Source organism: Fusarium odoratissimum (assembly GCF_000260195.1).
Source record: "Fusarium odoratissimum NRRL 54006 unplaced genomic scaffold supercont1.10, whole genome shotgun sequence".
Classification (NCBI taxonomy): Eukaryota; Fungi; Ascomycota; class Sordariomycetes; order Hypocreales; family Nectriaceae; genus Fusarium; species Fusarium odoratissimum.
In genome coordinates, this window is record NW_022158696.1 from 1082347 (window position 1) to 1102311 (window position 19965).

A 19965-nucleotide genomic window follows, 5' to 3' on the forward strand; every position below is an offset into this window, starting at 1 on the left:
TTCCTGGTAGTTGCTCATTTCCCCAGGAGCCGCGTTGGGTAGTCTACATCACTCGTCATGTTACACAAGGGACCACTAACATGGCCCATGCTCTCCCAACAGGGGCATGGGGTTGAAGAAAGTACAGTAGAGTAGATAGGCTATCTCGCAGGGGTTACCCACCGAAGATAAGATCTGCACCACGCTTGGGGAAGAGACCGATCCTCCCGACGCTCGAGTGAGCCCAGACATACATCTCAACGACTGGTATCAAGTGTAATACAGGGACCGAAGGTCTCTGCACCATCTCGAACCATCCATGAAGAGGGATCGCCATGAGAGGGGCCCATCTCGATGGTTGTGGAATGGACAACCCGGATGACTGAGAGTTTTGGTTCCCCTTACACTTGAGATAGATTTCAAAAAGCTGCCATGTCACTGGGGACAAATGAGTTCACGCCTACAACGGCGGCTAATGGTTCCACTTGACATCTAACCTTGTCAAGTTGCGTTTCCTGGTTATGTAGTAGTTGAGAGTGGTGCAGCGCTGACTCTGACTCGAGCCAAGTTGTAAAGAGGTTGAAGAGCCGTGTGCATTGAACTTTACCTAAATCCACGCACTCGGTTCATCCAGTCAAATCAAGGTACCGAGATGGCAGACGTAAGTTTACGTATTCGTACATACATGGCTCAAAATAGATGAATCCAACATCCAGCTTGCTTCAGCTGAAGCGTAGTACTCGATATGCATTTGCCATACAATATTCCGGGACAGTCCCAAGGCTCATATTGGGGGCTGTTAACACTTCATCCATGTAACATCACCTCGCAGACATTAATCTCTGACCTAGACAACCCCCCGTGGCGTATGCATGCGAATGGAGGTGTAGCTATGGACTCAGCCCTGCTGCCGTATTGTGATGATTCATAATTGATATCTGTCATGAAGAACAAGGCCCGTACCTTGGACCTGCTCCCCGAGCCAATAGTGACTTACACCGGTGCCTTCTTCCAAGTCCAGAACAGGGGATGACCCAATTGTTTGTTCAAATTGCTCTATTCTTTCAATTTTCGGTGATACACCAACCGCAGAGAACCTGCTCTCGATTATGGCACGAACGTGCTCCCTTATTCTCTCATGACATGACACAGGCCAGTACCGAGTAGGCGCTGAAGAATTTAGTACATGGACAGGCATTCTCGAGACTCTGTTGGTGGACTCTTGGCTATCGGACTGGGAACTGGGTGTCATTGAGGATCGATATTGACAAGGGTCTTTGTGCCAATAGGATTGAGAGCTGAAAGCCAAACCCGTGCGGTGAATCAGATTCACCTACCTCTGTCCTCATCAGTTGCACCGTACGGGATGGCATGGGGCGGGATCTCACAAACAGTGACAGCGAAGACCCAGGTCGGGCGAGGTAATGCTTGCAAGTCTGTTGGCTCTAGCAATCCACTAGTCTCCCCTTCTAGCACTTGTTATTGGTCAAGATGTAGGCGATGGCTGCCTTCTTTTTTAAGGTGCTCATCTGGGTAGACTTAGCCCACAGAGGTTAAGTGCTGGAAAGACATATCCTTGTCTTAAATTAACGAACGTTAACTAACGCCTGTCGTCGATCCTCCAGCTCCAACTCCAGCTCCAGCTCTCGCGCTGGTGGAAGGACAAGTCGCTGGTCCGCCTGAACCGTGAGTGATCTCGTTTCTTGAGAATAAGGAGGAGTTCGTCAAATCTACCATTGGAAGGGGTGTTTCACTTTCTTATCGAGTTCTCCAAATCGTCAGCATCTTCAGCCCTGACTAGACACACAGCACGTACTCGTCATGAAACGTTTCAAGGGTCATTCTTGGAAAATATTAGCCGCCACTAATTGCGATCCTACTAACCCGCTAACGCGGATTTTACTGGGTTTAACATACTACAGGCTCTCTCTGACTTGGCGGCTATCCACGCTCGCGCAATGACGGCCCCAACTCGAGGTAACCGTCACCAAGAAGAGACGTCTTGCATCAAACTGTCTTGGGCCAGCCATCAGCATCAGCATCAGCTTGCGGGAGGATTGTGCTTTGCCTTGCTTTGCTCCGCTCATCCCCGGCCTACCCATTCCCGGCACAGACACAGTTCCTGCTCTCTAGGCCTATCAACATTCAACGCCAGCATCGCATCGCATCGCATCGCCATCGACATCGCCGTTGCGGCTGCAAGGAATGCTCGGACTCACTCACGCTGGCACGTATCCGCATTGGTGCAATACTGACATGGCGGCTGAACGGGCCTTACCGTCCTGTTGCGTGGCGTTAAGCTCACTCACCCGGTGGTGTGCCTTGGACTAACATTAGCGGCCATGGACATGGCCGCCAATGACTGAAGACAATGCCAATATGACTTCTCTCAACGATGCATGCCCGTTGTCAATTCGAAAATGTCTGATAGTTACTCGGATTCGAGTGCATACCGACCTGGGACAGAGCCTATGAGATAAATTCCACCTCACTTAGCAGCTACAGCCCCCAAGTCATCAATCTCCCATCTTCCGTCTCGGCCACCAGATTGGAATTGGCATTGTTACTACATTGAGGTACCCTTCAACTTGACGGCTCCGTCCCGGCTCACACACCATCTTATCCCAAGGGTGACAGGGCGAGGCCGCCAGGGTCAGGTCTGGAGTCCCATACTGCTGCAGGTCGTCCTGAAGAGTAATAGATGGGATCAGCGCAGCGCTCCACTTCTACCGATGCCTCTTCAGGTTGGGGTACGTACTTGCGGCTCTGCTCGACCAACTCAGGGAGTGCCCAATGCCCGCGTCGGCGGGACCCTCCAGATAGGCTGGCGAGACCTTCTGGCCATACAAGTCTTGGGGCCCTTTATAATCTATTAAGATGCCCACCCTCACCCTCCACCATGGCGACTCCTCTCTATTGTGCTCAACAGTCCGAGCAATCCTTTTCTGGCCGGCACTTTGTGGATTTCGTCTTTTTCCATTCCTACTCACACCAAGCCACCCACTCGCCTTGGTTCCCCGAGCTTGCGCTGCAGGTGACTTACACGTCCAACGTCTTGCGTTGCCGACTCGCGCATCTTGCACTCATGATATACATGCCCATTCACCGTTTCAGAGCTGATAGTTCTTAACTTCGGCGCTAGAACTTGAACAGTTCAGTGGCACTTTCTCCTCCAGGTTTTCTTCGATCTGAAAGCTTTGACATACCGTGCTCTTGTTCTTCTTTTCTTTCGCCACAAGGAGCCTTACTTATAGTACCTCTCTAAAGAAGGGGAGCTGCTAACACCATGACTTTCCAATCACCCTATGAGAGGACCAACGGAGCTAGATGTTCATCTAACACACGTTATTTCTCCTATCCCAGCCCTGACTCAATCAATCACCAAGACTTCGCCTGCCAAATTGATCCCCTTCTTCAACATACGGCACCCTATTCCAGCCACGAAGGTACCTACTATGGCACCAACAGCATGCAGAGGTATCTGCAGGAGCCTCAGAGCAGCTACTTCATCGCATCATCAAACATTGATATCCCAGGCACTCGATGTACCGGAATTTACCCTGGTATGAGTTGTCCTCCTCATCAAAGTTCACAAGTCCGTCAGGGCTCTCCAATGTCCTATCAACCATCATCAGCTGCGAGTGGACCACAAAGTCCCAATTGGACAGATAATGATGCACATGTCAGCACTCTAGGCCCTTCTACGCCGTCCGATGTTGCAGTCTTGTCCCCGAACATTGTTGGTTCAGGCTCTCTATCACCTAGTGTCTCCCTTTACGGATTATCAAGTGTACCACAAGGATGTGTGAACCCGGCTGTCATTGAACCTAGTCAAACCGTTTCTGGAATCAAAGAGGAGCAAGAGATTAATGCTTTCACCCTCGACATGAATGCAGATTTTGACGGCGCCACTCCCAATTCCATCTACCAAGGCGACAGCTCGAGTTCTCCATCGACTTTCGACCCTTCATCTTCAGAATTATATCCTCAAGCCGATACGAAGACGGCCTACCCTGATCCCGACAACATGGATCTGGACGTAAATTTCGAAAACGAAGCTGAGACTATCGATGGCGACGATGGTGACGATGAATACAGACCCAACTGTAGAACCAAGTCATCTCGAAATGCCAAAGGTGGCAGTCGACGTGGCCGCACCAGACGACTAAGTTCCACTACCAGTGCTAGCAGAGGAAAGGTTACCAAATCACGGACTGTTACCCACGGTACTACAGCGCGGAAACTACTCTCCTCGTGTGAAAGCATATTGTGCATATACTGCCAGAGAGTGTTCAACGACGACGTATCATTACAGAAACATATCAATGCCATGCATACTCGCCCTTTCATCTGCGTCTTCCATTTTGCGGGCTGTAACCACGCCTTTGCAAACAAAAACGAATGGAAAAGGCATGTTTCGGCGCAGCATTTGAACCTACACTACTGGCTTTGTACAACTGGTGCCTGCGGATATTCTTCAACCCCATTGAAATGTGGTTTGGGTACCGCTACGCATTGCAGGGTCTTTAAAAGAAAAGACCTCTATACACAACACATACGCCGGATGCACGCACCTGAAGAGGTTGCCAAGGCTGACAAGAAAAACAAGACCTTCCCCCCTGACTGGTTAGCCCAGGAGAAGAAGTTACAGGAGGAAGCGTTCCGGCAGCGTTGCAAATTGCCAGACTACATGCATTGCCCAGCTAAGGGCTGCACAAAAGTCTTCAATAACGGCCATAAGACTTGGGATGACCGAATGGAGCATGTCGCTGTTCATCTTGAGCGTGCTGCCAAGAATGAGGAGCCACATGTCGTTTTCGGGGGTACAAACGACGAGGCTCTCACGGAATGGGCTTCTCACCCCAACGTCCGTGTCATTGCGTCCACTAGCGGAGGGTGGGAGACATGTCAACCGCTTAAGGCGGCTAAGACCGAGTTATCAAGGCTAACCAGCGTTCATGACGAGGGCCTGGATGAGGACGCAGAAGGTGAAGAATGCTAGAAGTCATGCGATTGGCTTCATACAATCACTGCATCATTTCTCAATCTTTGTGAATTTTGCATTTCACGAACTGGTGTCGCAACTGCGTTTTGGGATATCTGCAAATTGGGGTCGTAATGATGAAGAGCTGCGAACAACGTATTGGGTATTTAAGGTTTTCTCTTGGCGTTTCTTCAATTATTATACCACCGTCGTATATGTACAGGTTCCTAACTATGATGATTTTTTATATCGGACTGGGTTTGTGTTCTGTCTTACACAGGCAATGGATACGAGGAGGAAATGAATGCAAGAATTAACAGGAGTTTGTTGATCCCATTGTCGTAACATTGACCACTTCAGATGGAAATCAAAGCCTCGCCGCATGTATATGTATGCTCATTTCCCGATTGCAAAGAGTATCCTACTTTGTCAAAGCTACGGAGGCCTTACCGTAGCTCGGCTTTTTGGGATATCCCCTGTACTGGTAAACATGGGAGTACTCACTTCTCTGTTAGCAGACTCGCTACACCATACCCCATTGTGCCTTGAAAAATCGGAGCTCTGAACTTTCAGTAGACCTGGATGTCACTGCCACTGCGCCTTGAGCTCAATATGACGGGAGTTCCTGTTTAGCATTCAGAGGAATCAATATCCGGCATTGTTCTCCTCAACGCTGGATTTCTACCAGTCTTTCTACAACACCGCCCGTTTCAATTCCAGGCAATATTTCTATAGATCATACTCAACCTTCGTTAGAGAGTTGGTGATCGCAGTTCATATGTCAGAGATGGCAGCATATGCAGTTCATTCTAGTACGGCGTGAATTAGAGGCTATTCTGATCCGTTCGAAGTGCATTCTTCTTGAGTTTGGCTATTTAATGTTCTATCATTATTCCCCTGTCCTATAACCGTACCATGCAAGTATCTAATTGCCTGTTCTTGGTATGTACTACCGCTTCTTCAAACTTTGATAATGTTGATCAATCATTGATCAATGGCTGGTGAAAAGTAGCCCAGCTTATTTACCCCTAGCCATCATTATGGATGCCATATAATGAATAACAGCAGCCTCTTTATTCGTATTAACATACACCCATTTGGGGTTTCAATCTTCGGCTGATCAACGTAAGCCTAGCTCTGCTATTGAAGGAGGGCAACTCGAGCACTTGGATATAAGTTTGAAACTCAAACATATTCAACTTGTAAGCAAGAAGTCAATGTTCTCGAGTTGTTCCCCTCTCAACTGGTAAGTTTCGGTGATGGAGTCAGGAAGACTTTTGGCCTGGTCGTGCTTGGTTTGCACAAAGATAGAGTTGCAGATCACAGAGCATTTTCTTTTCTTCTTGACGTTTCTCTCCACATTTCATCATCCAAACTAATCACTGAACCATTTGAGTACCTTCGCACGAAGCGTGATGCATTGATACGTGTTGCGTTGGTGAACCACGTTGGGCACGGCGTTGTTGTCGACCTTTGCATGCAAGTGCGTATCCAGGCTCATGTGCTTTACGCCATTCAATGTATTCTTCATATTGTTGCTGCTGAATTGGGTCAGGGTTTGTCGGTTTGGGAACAGGGTGTGGGCGAGCTTGAAAACAACTACTTCCCAACGTTGAGTTAAAGAGAATCTGAGGCGCTGCAGAAGTGCCCATAAAGTGACCTGATGCAACAGGATACTGTTGTAGAAGAGGACCAAACATTGCTAGGCTCGGCGTATTGCCGAACGTGGCAGGCGTCGGCAGGATTCCAAGTCCAAGACCAGGTAGCACTCCAGGGGTGAGGATGTTTCGCACTGGAGGGCCACAAGCACCCCCTGGGAATCCAAACTTGGCAGGCGGCGATATCTTTGATGAGTAGTTGAACTCTCCTGGATCTTGTTTGGTTGTATCGGCTGTAGTTCCCCCTGGAACGGAGGTACTCTCTGTACTGTTGGCACCAATGTCTGACTGTAGTACGGGAACAGAAATGTCGTCCATGTTATGTGGTGCGGTCTTGACGGTGTTTCTAACAGTGTCTTCGTTTCGAGTCTCACTTTGACTTAGCTCCATACTCTTAGAAACCTCGTCTTCTGGAAAGTTGATAATTCCCTGACTTTGCGGTGCTGCTGGGAAACTTCTTTTGAATGAGAGGAATTCCCTTGCCCTAGGGTTCAACCCATGTGTGAGGACATCGGAATCAATACGGATTCCGGAGTCATTAGATGAGTCCTTATTTCTCGGGGGGTCGCTATAAAGAGAGCCAATACCGGAATCAGAGCTTTGTTGTGTAGATTGGCTCGGCTGCTGGCTTGATTTTGGGCTCCAAGGACAACCATGGCCGATAAAGGGTCTGTTTGTATCTCTCTTTGTGTTTTCAGTCTCATGTTTTGACCCTTGCTGGAGCTTCTGCAGAATTTTCATGAAAGCCGCTTTTCTGCGTTCGAGTTCTTCGCTCTTTCTGGTTTGCTCAGTTGGCGATGACAGGCCACTGAGTACCTTTGGTTGGGATTTTGCATGTGCGATGTTGGCAACAGCTGGGTCCTTCAGCACAGCTTGCCTGGCCCTGTCGGTCCTTTCTTTGTCGAGTTCACTCTCATTTCCGGCCTCTGTGGGGAAAATATGGTGAGGAGTTCGGCGTCTTTCCACTTGTGGGTTATTAGTTCCTTGCGTAGTTCTTCGCTGATTTTTGACTACACGTTGCACGTAGGCAATAGGAGCCTCTCGATCAATGTTCTGGACTGCCGTTCTATGCTTCTGTGTGCTGGCAGCATAAGAAGGAAGGGGTGAGACCTGAAAAACGCGGAGTTGGCGATCCTTGTAGTGGCCACCAGCTAGGTCGACGTTAAGTCGGATAGTACAAAGTCCACTCATGGTATCAGCTGGCTGCACATTATCATGGTCTAGACCTCCATGTTCTTGGTTGGTAGAAGACACGTTTGAGTCCTTGATATCAGTCTCAGAACCGCAAAGACAAGGTTGGAATTGATTGGAATTGCCAATGAAAGTCCATGGAGATATGTTTCCATTCCTCATAGGGGAGATATACGCTCCTTCTGTACTGTTGTTGGGAACCTCGCGACTATGTGGGCTGGCTTGATTTGTGCTGTTGGTTGTGTCAGTAACGTCAGAAACACTGAATCCATCGCGTCGACGACGCCAGTCTGGGTTGTTCATTGCTTCAGCAAACTTTGAACTTGCGAAGTTCTCTTCTGAGTATTCCCTCCGCGAAAGAGATGGTGCTGAATACCATTCCTCAAAAGAATCGTCAGCGGTTGTGTCAGTTGAGATGACAGATTGAGCCATTCGGCTTCGAATCCTCTTTTCGAAGGACATGCCGAAATTTGAATCTTGAGCGCCTCAATGTGTTGACCAGGGATTGTCAGATGCACCACGAATCCTAATCAAATTGGATCATGAGCAGATAGTCTGCCAATGATTTCCAGTGTTAGAAATGCCGTATGCTTCTATATAAACACAGAACAAGTGCTTAGTAGTATACTAGTGAGTCCTCTGCGCGTCTTCTTGATGGTCAGCAGTGCATACGTCTCGAATCTAAAGTTTTTAGCCTGTCGATTCTATTTGTCGTAAGGCATTTCTTTCAATTCACCAGAAAACCAAGGGGAGTCTCTAACCCAAAGTTGTAGCCTCGGCAGAGGAAACTTTGAGTGGTGCCTACATCGGGTGTCAGTCTCGATTCTTGTATCAGACAACCAAGATCCCAAGTCATAAAAGTGAACCGGTCGGTAACTTTCAGGGCAACATACTGATAAGAAGATACGAGCAATGCAATCGAAACTCGTAAAAGCGAAACTGCGTGGCCAGGCGCTTCGCGGCAAAGGTGCTAAGCTTGCCTCAGAGATGGGGTGCCAAAAAGGGGAACTTGATAAGCTTCGGGGACGATCGCTGACAAGTGAATTCGCTTTTGCTCAGGCGTCTTTGCCATAGACAAGTTGTCTTAATGCTGCGTATAGCGGGATAGATTGTCCAAAAAGGGGCGTTTGGCTGTCTTGCAAATGAAGGCCAAGCTACCTATGGTGGTGAAGAAGGAAAACAGCAAATACGTGAGGGGGGTCGTGAAATGACTACTTTGATAGCAATGCTGAGAATGTGGAAGGTGCGATTAGAGTAATCATACATAATGGAGAAAGAACTTAAGTCTGAGGGAAAGAGTCCTTCTGGGGTAGCAAGAACAGACAAATGCATTGCACTTAAAATTCAACTGGGTGACAGAACTGATTCAAGAAGGATGGAGCATCGAGCACCGGCACGGGCAGAAAGGTACAAAGGCTTTGTACCAAAGTAGAAATCGCAACATATGGGAAACTCTGATACCTTAGACACGTGCTTGTGAGCGGAACCAGGCAAAGTGCTTAGATAGGTACCTAGGTAATTAGAGGTATCCAGAGATGGCCAGCAACCCAGTGAAATGAAAGCCCAGAATAGCCCAAGAAGAATAAACACTACACAAATAATAGGTAAGCACTCGCTTTAACATGCTCTTCATGGTTTCACGAAACAATTATCCCTGATACTGCTGCCCACCCATGAAAGCAGCAAACGCCCTCTGTAATATTGTTAGTGACAGAAAGGACCACAGACAGACAAATCACTCACCGAGTTCCGGGTTTGCATGTAGACCGTTCCAGGACCAGTGAATTTACAAACCAAACCCTCTGCTGAAGCAATGCCTGAGATGATACCTCCAGAGGCAACACGCTCCATTACGTACTTGCAGTTCCAGGCAATCAGGTGTCCATTATCCACGATGTACTTCTCCCCCTCTACAAGCTAGTTCATACGTTAGCACCTGATAAGAGAAACGTGTTCAAGAAACCTACTGTTTTATGAATGATGGCACCGAAACTCGAAACCCACAACAACCCTACACCACTGATCTTATAAACCCAGAGACCCTCGCCACTGAACATAGCCTTGCCCAATCCCTGTCTCTTGAAATCTTTTATAACACCCTGGGTACAAGCTAAAAATGCATCGTGGCCTACGGACCAGGCTTCCTTGCCTGTGAGGCGAAGGGTAGTGATATCACCAAGGCTGTGGGGCGCAAGAAGAATCTCTCCTGGACCAATATATGTCGAACTTGACATGTCACCTCCGGTGATCATCTTCTTCATGCTGAACTTGATTTGGCCTTTCAGAGTAACTGAGGGAGACATGGCGATCATTGCACCTGGCTTGCCAGTCATGGGGCAGCCCATTGCGAGCTGGATAGTGAGAATTGTGTTGGTATCGCGGTGACTAATACGGTAGCTGCCACCATTGAATGTTCCAACGTCATCAGATGTGGCCACTGCCCCAACGAATTGACCTGCCTCAGGCGCCCCAGACACAGTCATTGCAACTGCTGTTCCAGGCTGCTGTTCCGGCTCCTGCTTGGGCTTCTCAATGGGATATTGGTTCTCATCCAAAGAGGATACTGGCGGGGGAGGTTCAAAGTTCTGCTGAGTAGACTGGGGAGTCGCTGCTGGAGGAGTTGGCCCAGGCCTCATGGCCAAATTGCTCTGTTGGCCCGGCGCATGATACTGATTCTGCGGGGGTGGAGGTGTTGCCTGAGGCAGGTTGTGCTGAAAGTGCTGTTGATACGCTGGTGCCGAAGTTGGAGGAGGAGGATAGTAGCCCTGAGAGGAACTATGAGAGTGATGCTTGGCTTGTGGAGAAGGAGTCTGCTCCTGAGCCTGGGGAGGAGCCGGATAGTGAATCGGCGTCGGCTGGTGGGGAACTTGGGGAGATGGTGTATGTTGAGGAGGAGGAGGGTAGTTCACAGCCTGTCCAGGCTGAGGTTGAGGCTGAGGTGGAGGAGGATAGAATTGTGTGCGATTAGCCGGAGGAGAGGTCGGTGGCAGCGCATATTGATGTTGCTGTTGCTGCGGTTGAGGAGCTATCCAGAGATTGTATGGTCAGCTTTGCCAAATGGTCTTTGTAGAGAGCTTTGCGAACCTGGTGAGCTCTGTGTCGCGCCGGGCGGAGCTATTGAGGTGTCATGATCAGTTTCGTTGTCATGATACAAAACTCGATGTGGACCTACGAGGGTAGTAATGCTGCTGGCTCGCCATAACTTATAGGAACAATACTACAATAAGTTAAAGAATACAAGAGCTTCTGAACTGGAGGAGAAAATGAAGAGAGGAGAAAAATGTTCGGACCCTGAGAGAGCCCTCTTAGGACAGCTCGACTCTGCTTCCTTTAGCCGCCCGTAACATGTGCCAAGCTAGGCTAGCCCCGCATTGATATCGGGTTCCATCTACCACGATACTTGAGTCTTGGGGTTTGATGTTGGAGATACCCGGACGGAAAAAGCTACAGAACTTTAGAGAAAGTCTTATCATCTACATATTTCTTGCCATATGCCTTTCAATATTGTTTCGGCATTTGCCTGTCTCACCATCGAAACGAAACGGCCGCGTCCCAAAAGACCAAGTTCCCGCTATTCATACAACAGATGCAACACAGGCTGCAGAATGCAGGCTGTTTCATTCAAGATCATGCCCAATCAAGTCATCGGCCCCTGGCTCAATGAGCTCTGTGGCCAGTTTGACCGTAAGCGCCTACGCGGGGCACATCATCAGCGCTTAGCTAGCATCTCCATGAGCCTATTGGTTTAAGAGAAAATTAGCCCGCGACTTTCTCCTCCATTCGGAAGCTCTGGGTCAAGTGCTGTGAACCCATTGAATCCATGGAAAAGAACCTAACCTCAGACTTATAGATTCGCCATTATTCCATCTCGTCACGTGGTAAACCATGATGAATCTCCTGTTCCTGGCGTGTACCGGTCACGTTTTACACCTGACGTAATTAGATACGGTTTTTTTTTTTTTTTTTTTTTTTTGGGGGGGGGGACAAGAGAACGTGAGACCTCAGTTTTAGATGATGGAAATCCCGGACCAGCTTTAGATGAGCAAGTCCTAATACACTCTAACTGTTTGTTTTTGGTATCCTAATCAGAGGCATCAAGTCTCTTTGCATACCGGCCGTGAACGTCTCACCCCGAGTTCCATTTGTTTACAATATGCCAAGGCTCGTTACCCATGGTGCCCTCATTCCATCGGCCTGGCCATTTCTTGGTAGTTTCTGGGTATGTGTTTATTCCCATTGCCAAGGATATGGCGGTTTCAGCTCTCATGCATCGTAAAGTTTAACAACAAGTATTCCCAGGGGTCAACCCCGCTGTTCACGCCCATGCAAACTTGTATGGCTCAGAGCCACAGTTCATCTACGTAGTAACATGCGTAGCCAGCCGCCTATACATGATGAATGGTTCATCTCGTTCTTAGGGCCCGAGAGGCAGTCTGCAAAGGATCTAATTCGGAGAATGCTATCTCCAAAAGAGCGAGATATCAGCCACGAAGCTCCACAAGTCTAGGCATGCGGCACAACAAGGCACTTATGAGGGCGCTTCAGCTTGGTAAGCGATCGTGTGAAGGGTGCGAACTGATGAAATCAACTTGAACCTAAAAGTTGATGGTCAGGATATTGACCGGCCCTACCAGATCTGACAGAGTATCGTGGATTGCTGGAGGCATGATTTAAGATCGACATGGTGGAACACACTGGAAGTTGACTCACCCAATGACACTGAGCTGTTGCATGCTTGTGACGTTGATATGGCTCCATGGCCCGGGAATACCACGACCCGGTAGTGGCATCCGTATCTAATATGGAATTCGTCTTGTGCTTCTCGTGAACAGTTAGCTTTTGGCTGACCTATAACAGGCTGCCTTGTGAAGATGGCTCTTTGTCCTTCTGCCCTTCTACTATGGCCGAACCACCTCCGTGGGTTCCCATGATGGCACTCCAGGCGCCACAATGCAGTGATTCCTAAACTTGGATGGACGCTCCGTTCCGTTCCGCTTTGCCCTGCAGGACATGTTCTTCTGCGGTAGTTGAAGAAGCACCATGGGCCTTTTTGGTTGCCACAACAGCCTGGGACGATTCAAATGGACCTATGTATTTCCCTAGTCCTAGAGTGCAGCAAGGATTCTCCAGACGTTTGAACAACATGGCCCTTGCGTCAAACAAACCAACACCACCGTTGATTCCTTACGCCGCTCAACCTCGTGGCCGTTGGCTTCGACATAGCAAGGCGAGGCTGGGCCAATACGGCCGCAGGTAAACTTACGAGATACCCGAACGAGAACCAAGGCGTCGTAGATGTGTTTTAAAGTTTGACTACTGAAAGCACTGTTGGAACCGATGCATGTCGGAGAGACTTCGTCCCTAACTGACAGGTCTGATAACCGAAGGCCAGACGCCACTTGTGCATGGTATTTATGGCTGGTGGTGTTTCAACAGCAGCCTAGACGTTCGAGTTCGCCGAACCACCTCTCTGGCGCTGTGGATGTTAAGCTGCGGTTACTGTTGATGATAACGCTTACCAAAGTTTGGGTGTGAGGACCACTGGAAAAAGCGTGAACTAGAGAATGAACACCAGTGTACCGATTATCAGGTCGTATTACAACCTGTCGAATGAACGGCTTTCAGCCTCATGCAGGGACATCCACAAGTGATCAACATCATAGCGCAAAAGCCATGTAATCTCCGTCGAGGCGAGAGGCATGCTTTCCCGTGACGTCGAAAGATCAGCAGTGTTCTCGCATAGAGGTTTAGCATGTCATCTCCAGGGTCCAACAATAGCGTCTTTGGACAGAGAGCCCATCTCACACTTCGCCGAAGAATAAAATATGCATCTTTTAAGTAATCAAAACGTCACAGGAATTTCATCGCCAATGTGGAACGAAAGCTCCGAAATATCTCCATCAGGTCAGCGATGAATCTCCCCAAGCAAGACGCCCAATATGATATGTCATAAGGATAGCTGGTAAGGCTCTTTCAGCAATGTGGGCTACCCAGTTTGTGCATCTGAGCCCAGAGGCGTGAATAGTTGCCCTGTTAAGCTGAGGTCCTGGCATGATTAATAAGAACCGTATAAAAAACCGTTAATAGTTTGGCCCGCACTAAATTCAACAAATTGGCTTGCCTTCCTGAGTCGAGAAGCACCATTTTTATAGCCATCATAGCACGATCGAGATGCCAATTCCAAAAGGCTTATCACTACCCGCTAGATAATAGACGAAAGGCGCTTTTCACAGATACCAGCTCTCATCAAACAAAAAATTCCCGCTAAGTCTCCAGGTCAAACATTTGCATGGTATTTGCGCCCGCTGTACTCCAGCCAGGTCTTCCCATACGTTGCATCGTTATACCTACTCAGCTACTCGACTGCTCTCCGCAGAAAAGCCTAGCGTCGAGATTCTTGCTAATAAGCGTAGGTGGCCTAGAACTTCCCGAGAGAGATCAGCGGGCTAAAGTGGATAGCAGATCGTAGATGAGTTTCTTCCAGATTAGCTCAAGTGGTTGATAACTTTACTTCCCAGTACCCATGATCTTACCCTCTAGAGGACAGAAAACATAAGACTGGCCTCCACTAAAATCCAGCTACCTGCCACCAATCTGAGTCTTAAGCTTTGTCCCCCCCCCCCCCCTTGCTTTGGTCTTGCGCATCCTCCCACCCCTGTCAGACGAACGCCTCTGGTCTTCAGAAGCCTGAAAAATCAATCCTGGGTGAGAATCGGGCATCTTAGTCCGTTAGTTAATAGCCGAAGCGAACTGATTTCCTTTTCCAGATGAATTGTCTATTATCTCTTATTACCGGCAGATCATGTTGGATTGTGACCGTATGAGAAGTTAGTCTTTTTGGGTCCGAGCAACACAAAAAACCGTATACCAGTAACAGTGACAGCAGCACGTGGAGTCAGTACGTCAAATCAGGAACATTGATTGCGACAGCGGCCGCTCACTTACAGTCCCTTAAGTTGGGCGAGAGGCCCAGACCTACAACCCGTTCAGAGAATTAAGGGCGAGAGAATAGCCTAACCCCTTGCGGGGCTCATTCTAAATGTCATCTATGCTCTTGATTATTACTATACAGAAGCTCTCGAATCATTGGCACACCACAATCCGACGCTTTGGGTCGGGCTTGTCTATATCGGTAGCATTACCAACACCGTGGTCCGGAGATGAGGCTTATTGTGAGTGTGTCGGTCGACGATACAGTAGGGCTCCAGGACCATGTCTTTGGATCTGCCTTAGAACGCCGAACTGGCATTGGTGTTGGTTCACAAAGGGCAGAAATAGGTCCTGCCGTTCTGGTGCCGAAGAGCACTCTAGGAACCGCCTCATGCGTTTCGAAATGCTGACCTGCATAGACTTACAAGGCATCACCTCGTGAGGCCCCATTTGAACCGATAAGCACGTGTTCGAGGATCTCAACCAACATGTTTTGAGTCGTGTTGCAGAAAATGTCCATTCCTTGGCGGGAAACACATCCATATGTAGATATAAACTGATCAGCATACATAGAGCCGATCGACATCGGTATCTGGTCATCATGGTGGAGTCAGCTCCTTCAAAGTGCGGCTAGTTTAGCATACGATTTGGTCCTGCTACAATAGCGGATTGCCAAGTTTGATCCCGATCGAAGTTGGTTGCTGCTCCGTCACAGGCTTTCATGAGCTGTCGTTTTTTGTTATGATGGAGTCGATACGATCAGATGGCTGATTATCAGCACGCTAATTCCGACTTGCAAATTTATGAACCAGAGCCACGGATCTAGAAGCTAAGCCTCTACAACCCCAATTTATTTTAAACTCTGTGAATCTTGCGAGTCTTCACGAATAGCTGCTGTGTGGTCGCTGCGCTTCTCCTGACTCATTAATTAACACTCGGCACCGAGATGATTTATGGCTTCGGAGGTTCAGCTCACAAGAGTTTAGCGTTCAGTGCTAAAGGAAGCCAAGAGCCAGGCTCTTCCCTGGTTCTCCGTGTTCAGGGACGTGCTACGGAGTAGAACTTGGGCTAATAGGCACTGTATAGCATATCACTGTTTCAGGTAACTTGTTAGTGAAGTTGCCCAGAAAGATGGGGATTATTGAAAGTTTGTGAGGTTATCTTGGCTTTGATAAAAGCGGGTGATCTATTAAGGGAACGACGGAAGGCAGAAGATCTTGGCGGGGGTGGACCCAAGGACATGGAAAGATGCGATTGGACGTGAAACCGGGCATTGAGTGTCTGCCCTACGAGGACGATGGATCCGTTGGTTATGTTAGATCGTGAGCAGAAGGCGCTGGGGTGTTTTAGCAATTGCAACTAACAATATGCATCAGACGCCTGAGCACATGGGATCATGGATGTCTGTGTATCTCAGTGCCGTATCATGTATCACGTAACTGCAGTCAGATAATGTACTGTTTCTGTTGTGTCGTAAGCGATAAATGCTCATGGCACACACATTCCAAGACCCTGTCAATGGAAGCAGCAACTCCAACTGCCAGCTTTACCGTATGGGGATATGGTTGAGATGGCCTTGTTGAAACATGATCTAAGTCCCTACGATTGAAATGTCAGAATCACCAGCCCAAGCCAAAGCGAAGGAACCTGAGCCTGGGGGCCTTGGAAGTGGGTGGCACTAGGCTTTGAGATAGTTGAATCGCTAGACAACGCCAAGAAATCAACCCTTTCCCCGCTGAGATGATGGCGAAGGGGAGACGCCGGGTGGTAGGGATGGAAACAGCTACAGTAACAAACACAGGCGGTATTAAGGGCTCTCCTTGGGTCGAATCCCGCGTTGCGGTGCAGACGCTGACGCCAGTGGGCGGTCAATACTCGAGCTGACAACCCTCCAAGACGGTCAGCCCTTTTTCATGTATGGTTTCAGGGGTGAGATTGAGATCGGACCGCGCAGTTATAGTTGGACTAGCAAGATCTGCAGCACAATTCATATGTGAACGAATCATGTCCACTATTTCCGACAGATTGGACAGTGATATTACCGGACAGACTGATTGACATTCAATTGCGAGGGCTGGTTTGACTTGACTCGACTTGAGCCCTGAACTGCATCGAGGCGTGCAGAGACTCCTGATAGGCTCGCCCTTAGCAGAAAGGACATGAACATGGGCTGATGTGCATTTGCATCCATGCAACTCGCGCCAACAGAGAGAGCGCCAAGAAATCGCCAAGGCCACGACGAGCCAATCGCACTTGTACAAAAGGCCGGAGCTCCACTTGCACCGCAACTGGGACCACCCTAGGACACGCTGTCGGGTTTAAAGACCCGGCTGTCGGTACAACCTAGAGCAGTGGAGGAGGCTTGATTGCTCCGGCAGGACGGTCACTGGACGGGCGTAACACCTACGCCTTCGGTAGAGACATCCATGGATGCAGACAATCTGCCAGAAACAAAAAAATACAGGTACGTTACTATACGTTGACAGAGTTACATGCAGTACCTAAGGTAGTTCTGCCCAGTGATATCCAATGGGTTGTGCACCCTAATAAAAACCCCTACCATCCTGTCGGATCATTAAGCTAAATCCAGTAAAACATGACCTACACATAGTTAGCAACACAGATAGCCTACTAACCTACTATAACAAAGTACTGTACCAAGGCTAACCTTAAGGTACTAAGTCTACTGCCACCACCATAGAGTAGTCCGCTCGACGGTCCACCCCAGCAATGAAGCGGCGTCAACGCCGCCTGCTCTTCTAGCGCAACGAGGATACCTTCATATTACCTGCCCTGCCCTGCTCTTCCCTGGTTCCCTTTCCGTCTCTGTTCCCTCTGATCTTCCATTCATCTATTCCCGTCTTAAATCTCGTCTTTCATCTCTCAAGTTCTAGCCACTTTATCTTCTCTATTACTCAAACTCCATGGGGCAAGTCATCATCCCCAGCTGCCTCTAGCGATGTGCGAGCCTCACACAGGAAACCAGTGGAGAGACTCGCCTTCAGAGGCACCCCAACACCAACACCAGCAGGACATCAGTATCACTGCTTCATGCCCAAGAGCAACTACAATAATGTCATCCGAAAACGCGCAAATAGCCGGACAACCATTATCACCACCGAGTTCACCACCCGCCTCGTCATTGATATCAGTTTTAGCCTCTCGATGCCAATCTACTCGGCCTCTTCAATCCCAATCAATTGATGTCCTTGCTTCACAACTTGGCAGCTCTTCTTTGGAGCATTTCCATTACGACTCTTCTCGCTCGACTACACGGCTTCCGGAAACCGCCCTCTCGCCCATTTCGTTACCCGACGATGACTGCATTAATGTACAGTCGATACTCAACCATCAGGGTTCCGACTCCATGGAGCTTGATCCCTACAAAGACATGAATACTACGAAATCTCGTAATTATCATCCGAGAAACGCCCAAGAGGATTTTGCCTGTGCTCTTGATGGACCTTTCAATCCATTTATGCCCATTGCTGTTGATCCGACCACTCTTAGTGAAGGCCCGGGGGATGCCACAAGGTCAATGTACAGGCCCAATGCAAATGGCGGCTTTCAAGTGGATGAAGGATACTGTGAAGACGAGGATGATTTCTCTTGGCTTCAACCACTTGTACTGCGAAGGACGACTGGTACGCCTGACGGAATTAAGAAGCGTTACGAGCTTGGGTATCGAAGATCCGCTGATGCTGCAAGTCGTTGTCGCAACACGATTCACAGTGTACCTCGAATGCGACGACGCGACAAGAAGAGAAGCAGGCAATCGCAACCCCACTCTACGGCAAGCTCCGTCAGGGGCCGCTCGGATTCACAAACCTCGCAGATGGTTATTTCAACACAGTGAAGTACCCAAATTTCTGCGGTGCTTTCTCAACACATTTTAACAGCATACACGGTGGGCGCAGGCTACATGTTACAGAGTAGTTCTTTCAAGGACGACTGACTCACGCATCACGGAGTTACACGGATGGAGCATTTACAAGAGCGAAGCATCTGCCCTCTGAAACAAGGTCATGGATGACTGGGCAAAGGCGTTGCAGTATTTTTGAGGTCAGACAGCTTAGGATTTGCATTTTGTTTTGTTTTTGGGAATCACAGCCTGGAGTTTTGGTATCACGACCGGGGATGTTTTGTTCTTTTATGGGCAATGTCAGAGGCGTTTAGGGTTTATATGCTTGGAAGACAGGACCAGCATGGGGCGCATTATTATCTGGGGAGCTCATGACCAAAAGGTTCAAGCGTTATGGCCAGGAAGGCAAGACAAGACTGTTGCATAGCATTGTACGATGGACAAAGTCGATATCGGTATCTAGTATTATTGTACGTTAGTAGAGCATCACACGGCGTCTGGTCTCGATGAGCAGACGAAACCGTAACCCGTGGGATACCACGAAAGAAATGAAACAAATCGTGTACAGTTATTACACTAAACAAAGTGTTAGGCAAGGCGTTACTTTTGTGTGAAGCTCCGAACCCATGGGAGTCACTTTGACGAAGAGTGGAAGAATGGAAGAATGGCAAGAAGTACAAGTCAATTGTGGGCCAGGCTTCAATCGGACGACTTGCGAACTCTATCGGGCACGGCTGGTGAAGCCATCACCAACCGGGCTGGGCAACTATGACGCCCGCTCCGCAAGGCCATGAGCGTCCACTGACAAATCGTCAAGATACGTAAGCAATGTCTAGCGTGCCAATCGGCAAAGGCGTCTTCATTTTCCCACGCATCACAGTAAGGGATTTCTGCCCATCATATGAGCGACTGTCGCATATAAATCGATTCATCGGTGCCGTCGACAGCCGCGCGCCAGATCAGCGCAAGCCTCTGGAAAGAGTTTCATCGGTCTGGGCTCGCCAATGAACGCGGGTAAACGGGGAAGGGGACCATTCTACCTAGGTACAGCGATTCCGTAATCTAAGAGGCTTCAGACGAAACAGAAAATTCATTTGTTTACTATTGAGAGTCATGAGGACTGGGGCGTTGATGAGGCGACGAGGTCAGACAGGCTGAAGGAGCATTCTTGACATGAGACATGAGACATTCACGGAAGAAAGATCCATGATGAAGATGTATTTGCTTTAATTGAATGTGTCGGGTGAGGGCGATGATCGATCGGAGGGGGGACTGAATGACAATCATAGTGGAGGGGAGACGGGCCTAGGGGGCCTAGAGCCTGTCAGATCTGATCAACCCCCCTGTACTGGATGTCATGT

General features: G+C 48.8%; 5 protein-coding genes across 5 annotated transcripts; 2 read left to right on the top strand and 3 right to left on the bottom strand.

The window, feature by feature from the left end:
• Positions 1-1674: 1674 nt before the first annotated feature.
• Positions 1675-5451, top strand: FOIG_07283 (uncharacterized protein). Its single transcript, XM_031206778.1, has one exon. The coding sequence runs from the start codon at positions 3266-3268 to the stop codon at positions 4979-4981; it is 1716 nt and encodes a 571-aa protein (XP_031063897.1). The 5' UTR covers positions 1675-3265; the 3' UTR covers positions 4982-5451.
• Positions 5452-6342: 891 nt separating this feature from the next.
• Positions 6343-8274, bottom strand: FOIG_07284 (uncharacterized protein; the record flags this gene model as incomplete). The annotated part of the gene is made up of 1 exon (XM_031206779.1): positions 6343-8274. The coding sequence occupies one exon, from the start codon at positions 8272-8274 to the stop codon at positions 6343-6345; it is 1932 nt and encodes a 643-aa protein (XP_031063898.1).
• Positions 8275-9147: 873 nt separating this feature from the next.
• On the bottom strand, positions 9148-11097 carry FOIG_07285 (uncharacterized protein). The gene is made up of 5 exons (XM_031206780.1): positions 10985-11097; positions 10897-10926; positions 9780-10837; positions 9556-9729; positions 9148-9505 (listed from the first exon to the last, which is right to left on the bottom strand). The coding sequence occupies exons 1-5, from the start codon at positions 11010-11012 to the stop codon at positions 9461-9463; spliced, it is 1335 nt and encodes a 444-aa protein (XP_031063899.1). The 5' UTR covers positions 11013-11097; the 3' UTR covers positions 9148-9460.
• A 3714-nt stretch (positions 11098-14811) lies between these two features.
• Positions 14812-15525, bottom strand: FOIG_07286 (uncharacterized protein). The gene has a single exon (XM_031206781.1). The coding sequence runs from the start codon at positions 15343-15345 to the stop codon at positions 14980-14982; it is 366 nt and encodes a 121-aa protein (XP_031063900.1). The 5' UTR covers positions 15346-15525; the 3' UTR covers positions 14812-14979.
• A 1694-nt stretch (positions 15526-17219) lies between these two features.
• On the top strand, positions 17220-19234 carry FOIG_07287 (uncharacterized protein). The gene has a single exon (XM_031206782.1). It carries the CDS (start codon positions 17702-17704, stop codon positions 18596-18598), a length of 897 nt encoding a protein of 298 aa, XP_031063901.1. The 5' UTR covers positions 17220-17701; the 3' UTR covers positions 18599-19234.
• The last annotated feature ends 731 nt before the right edge of the window (positions 19235-19965 follow it).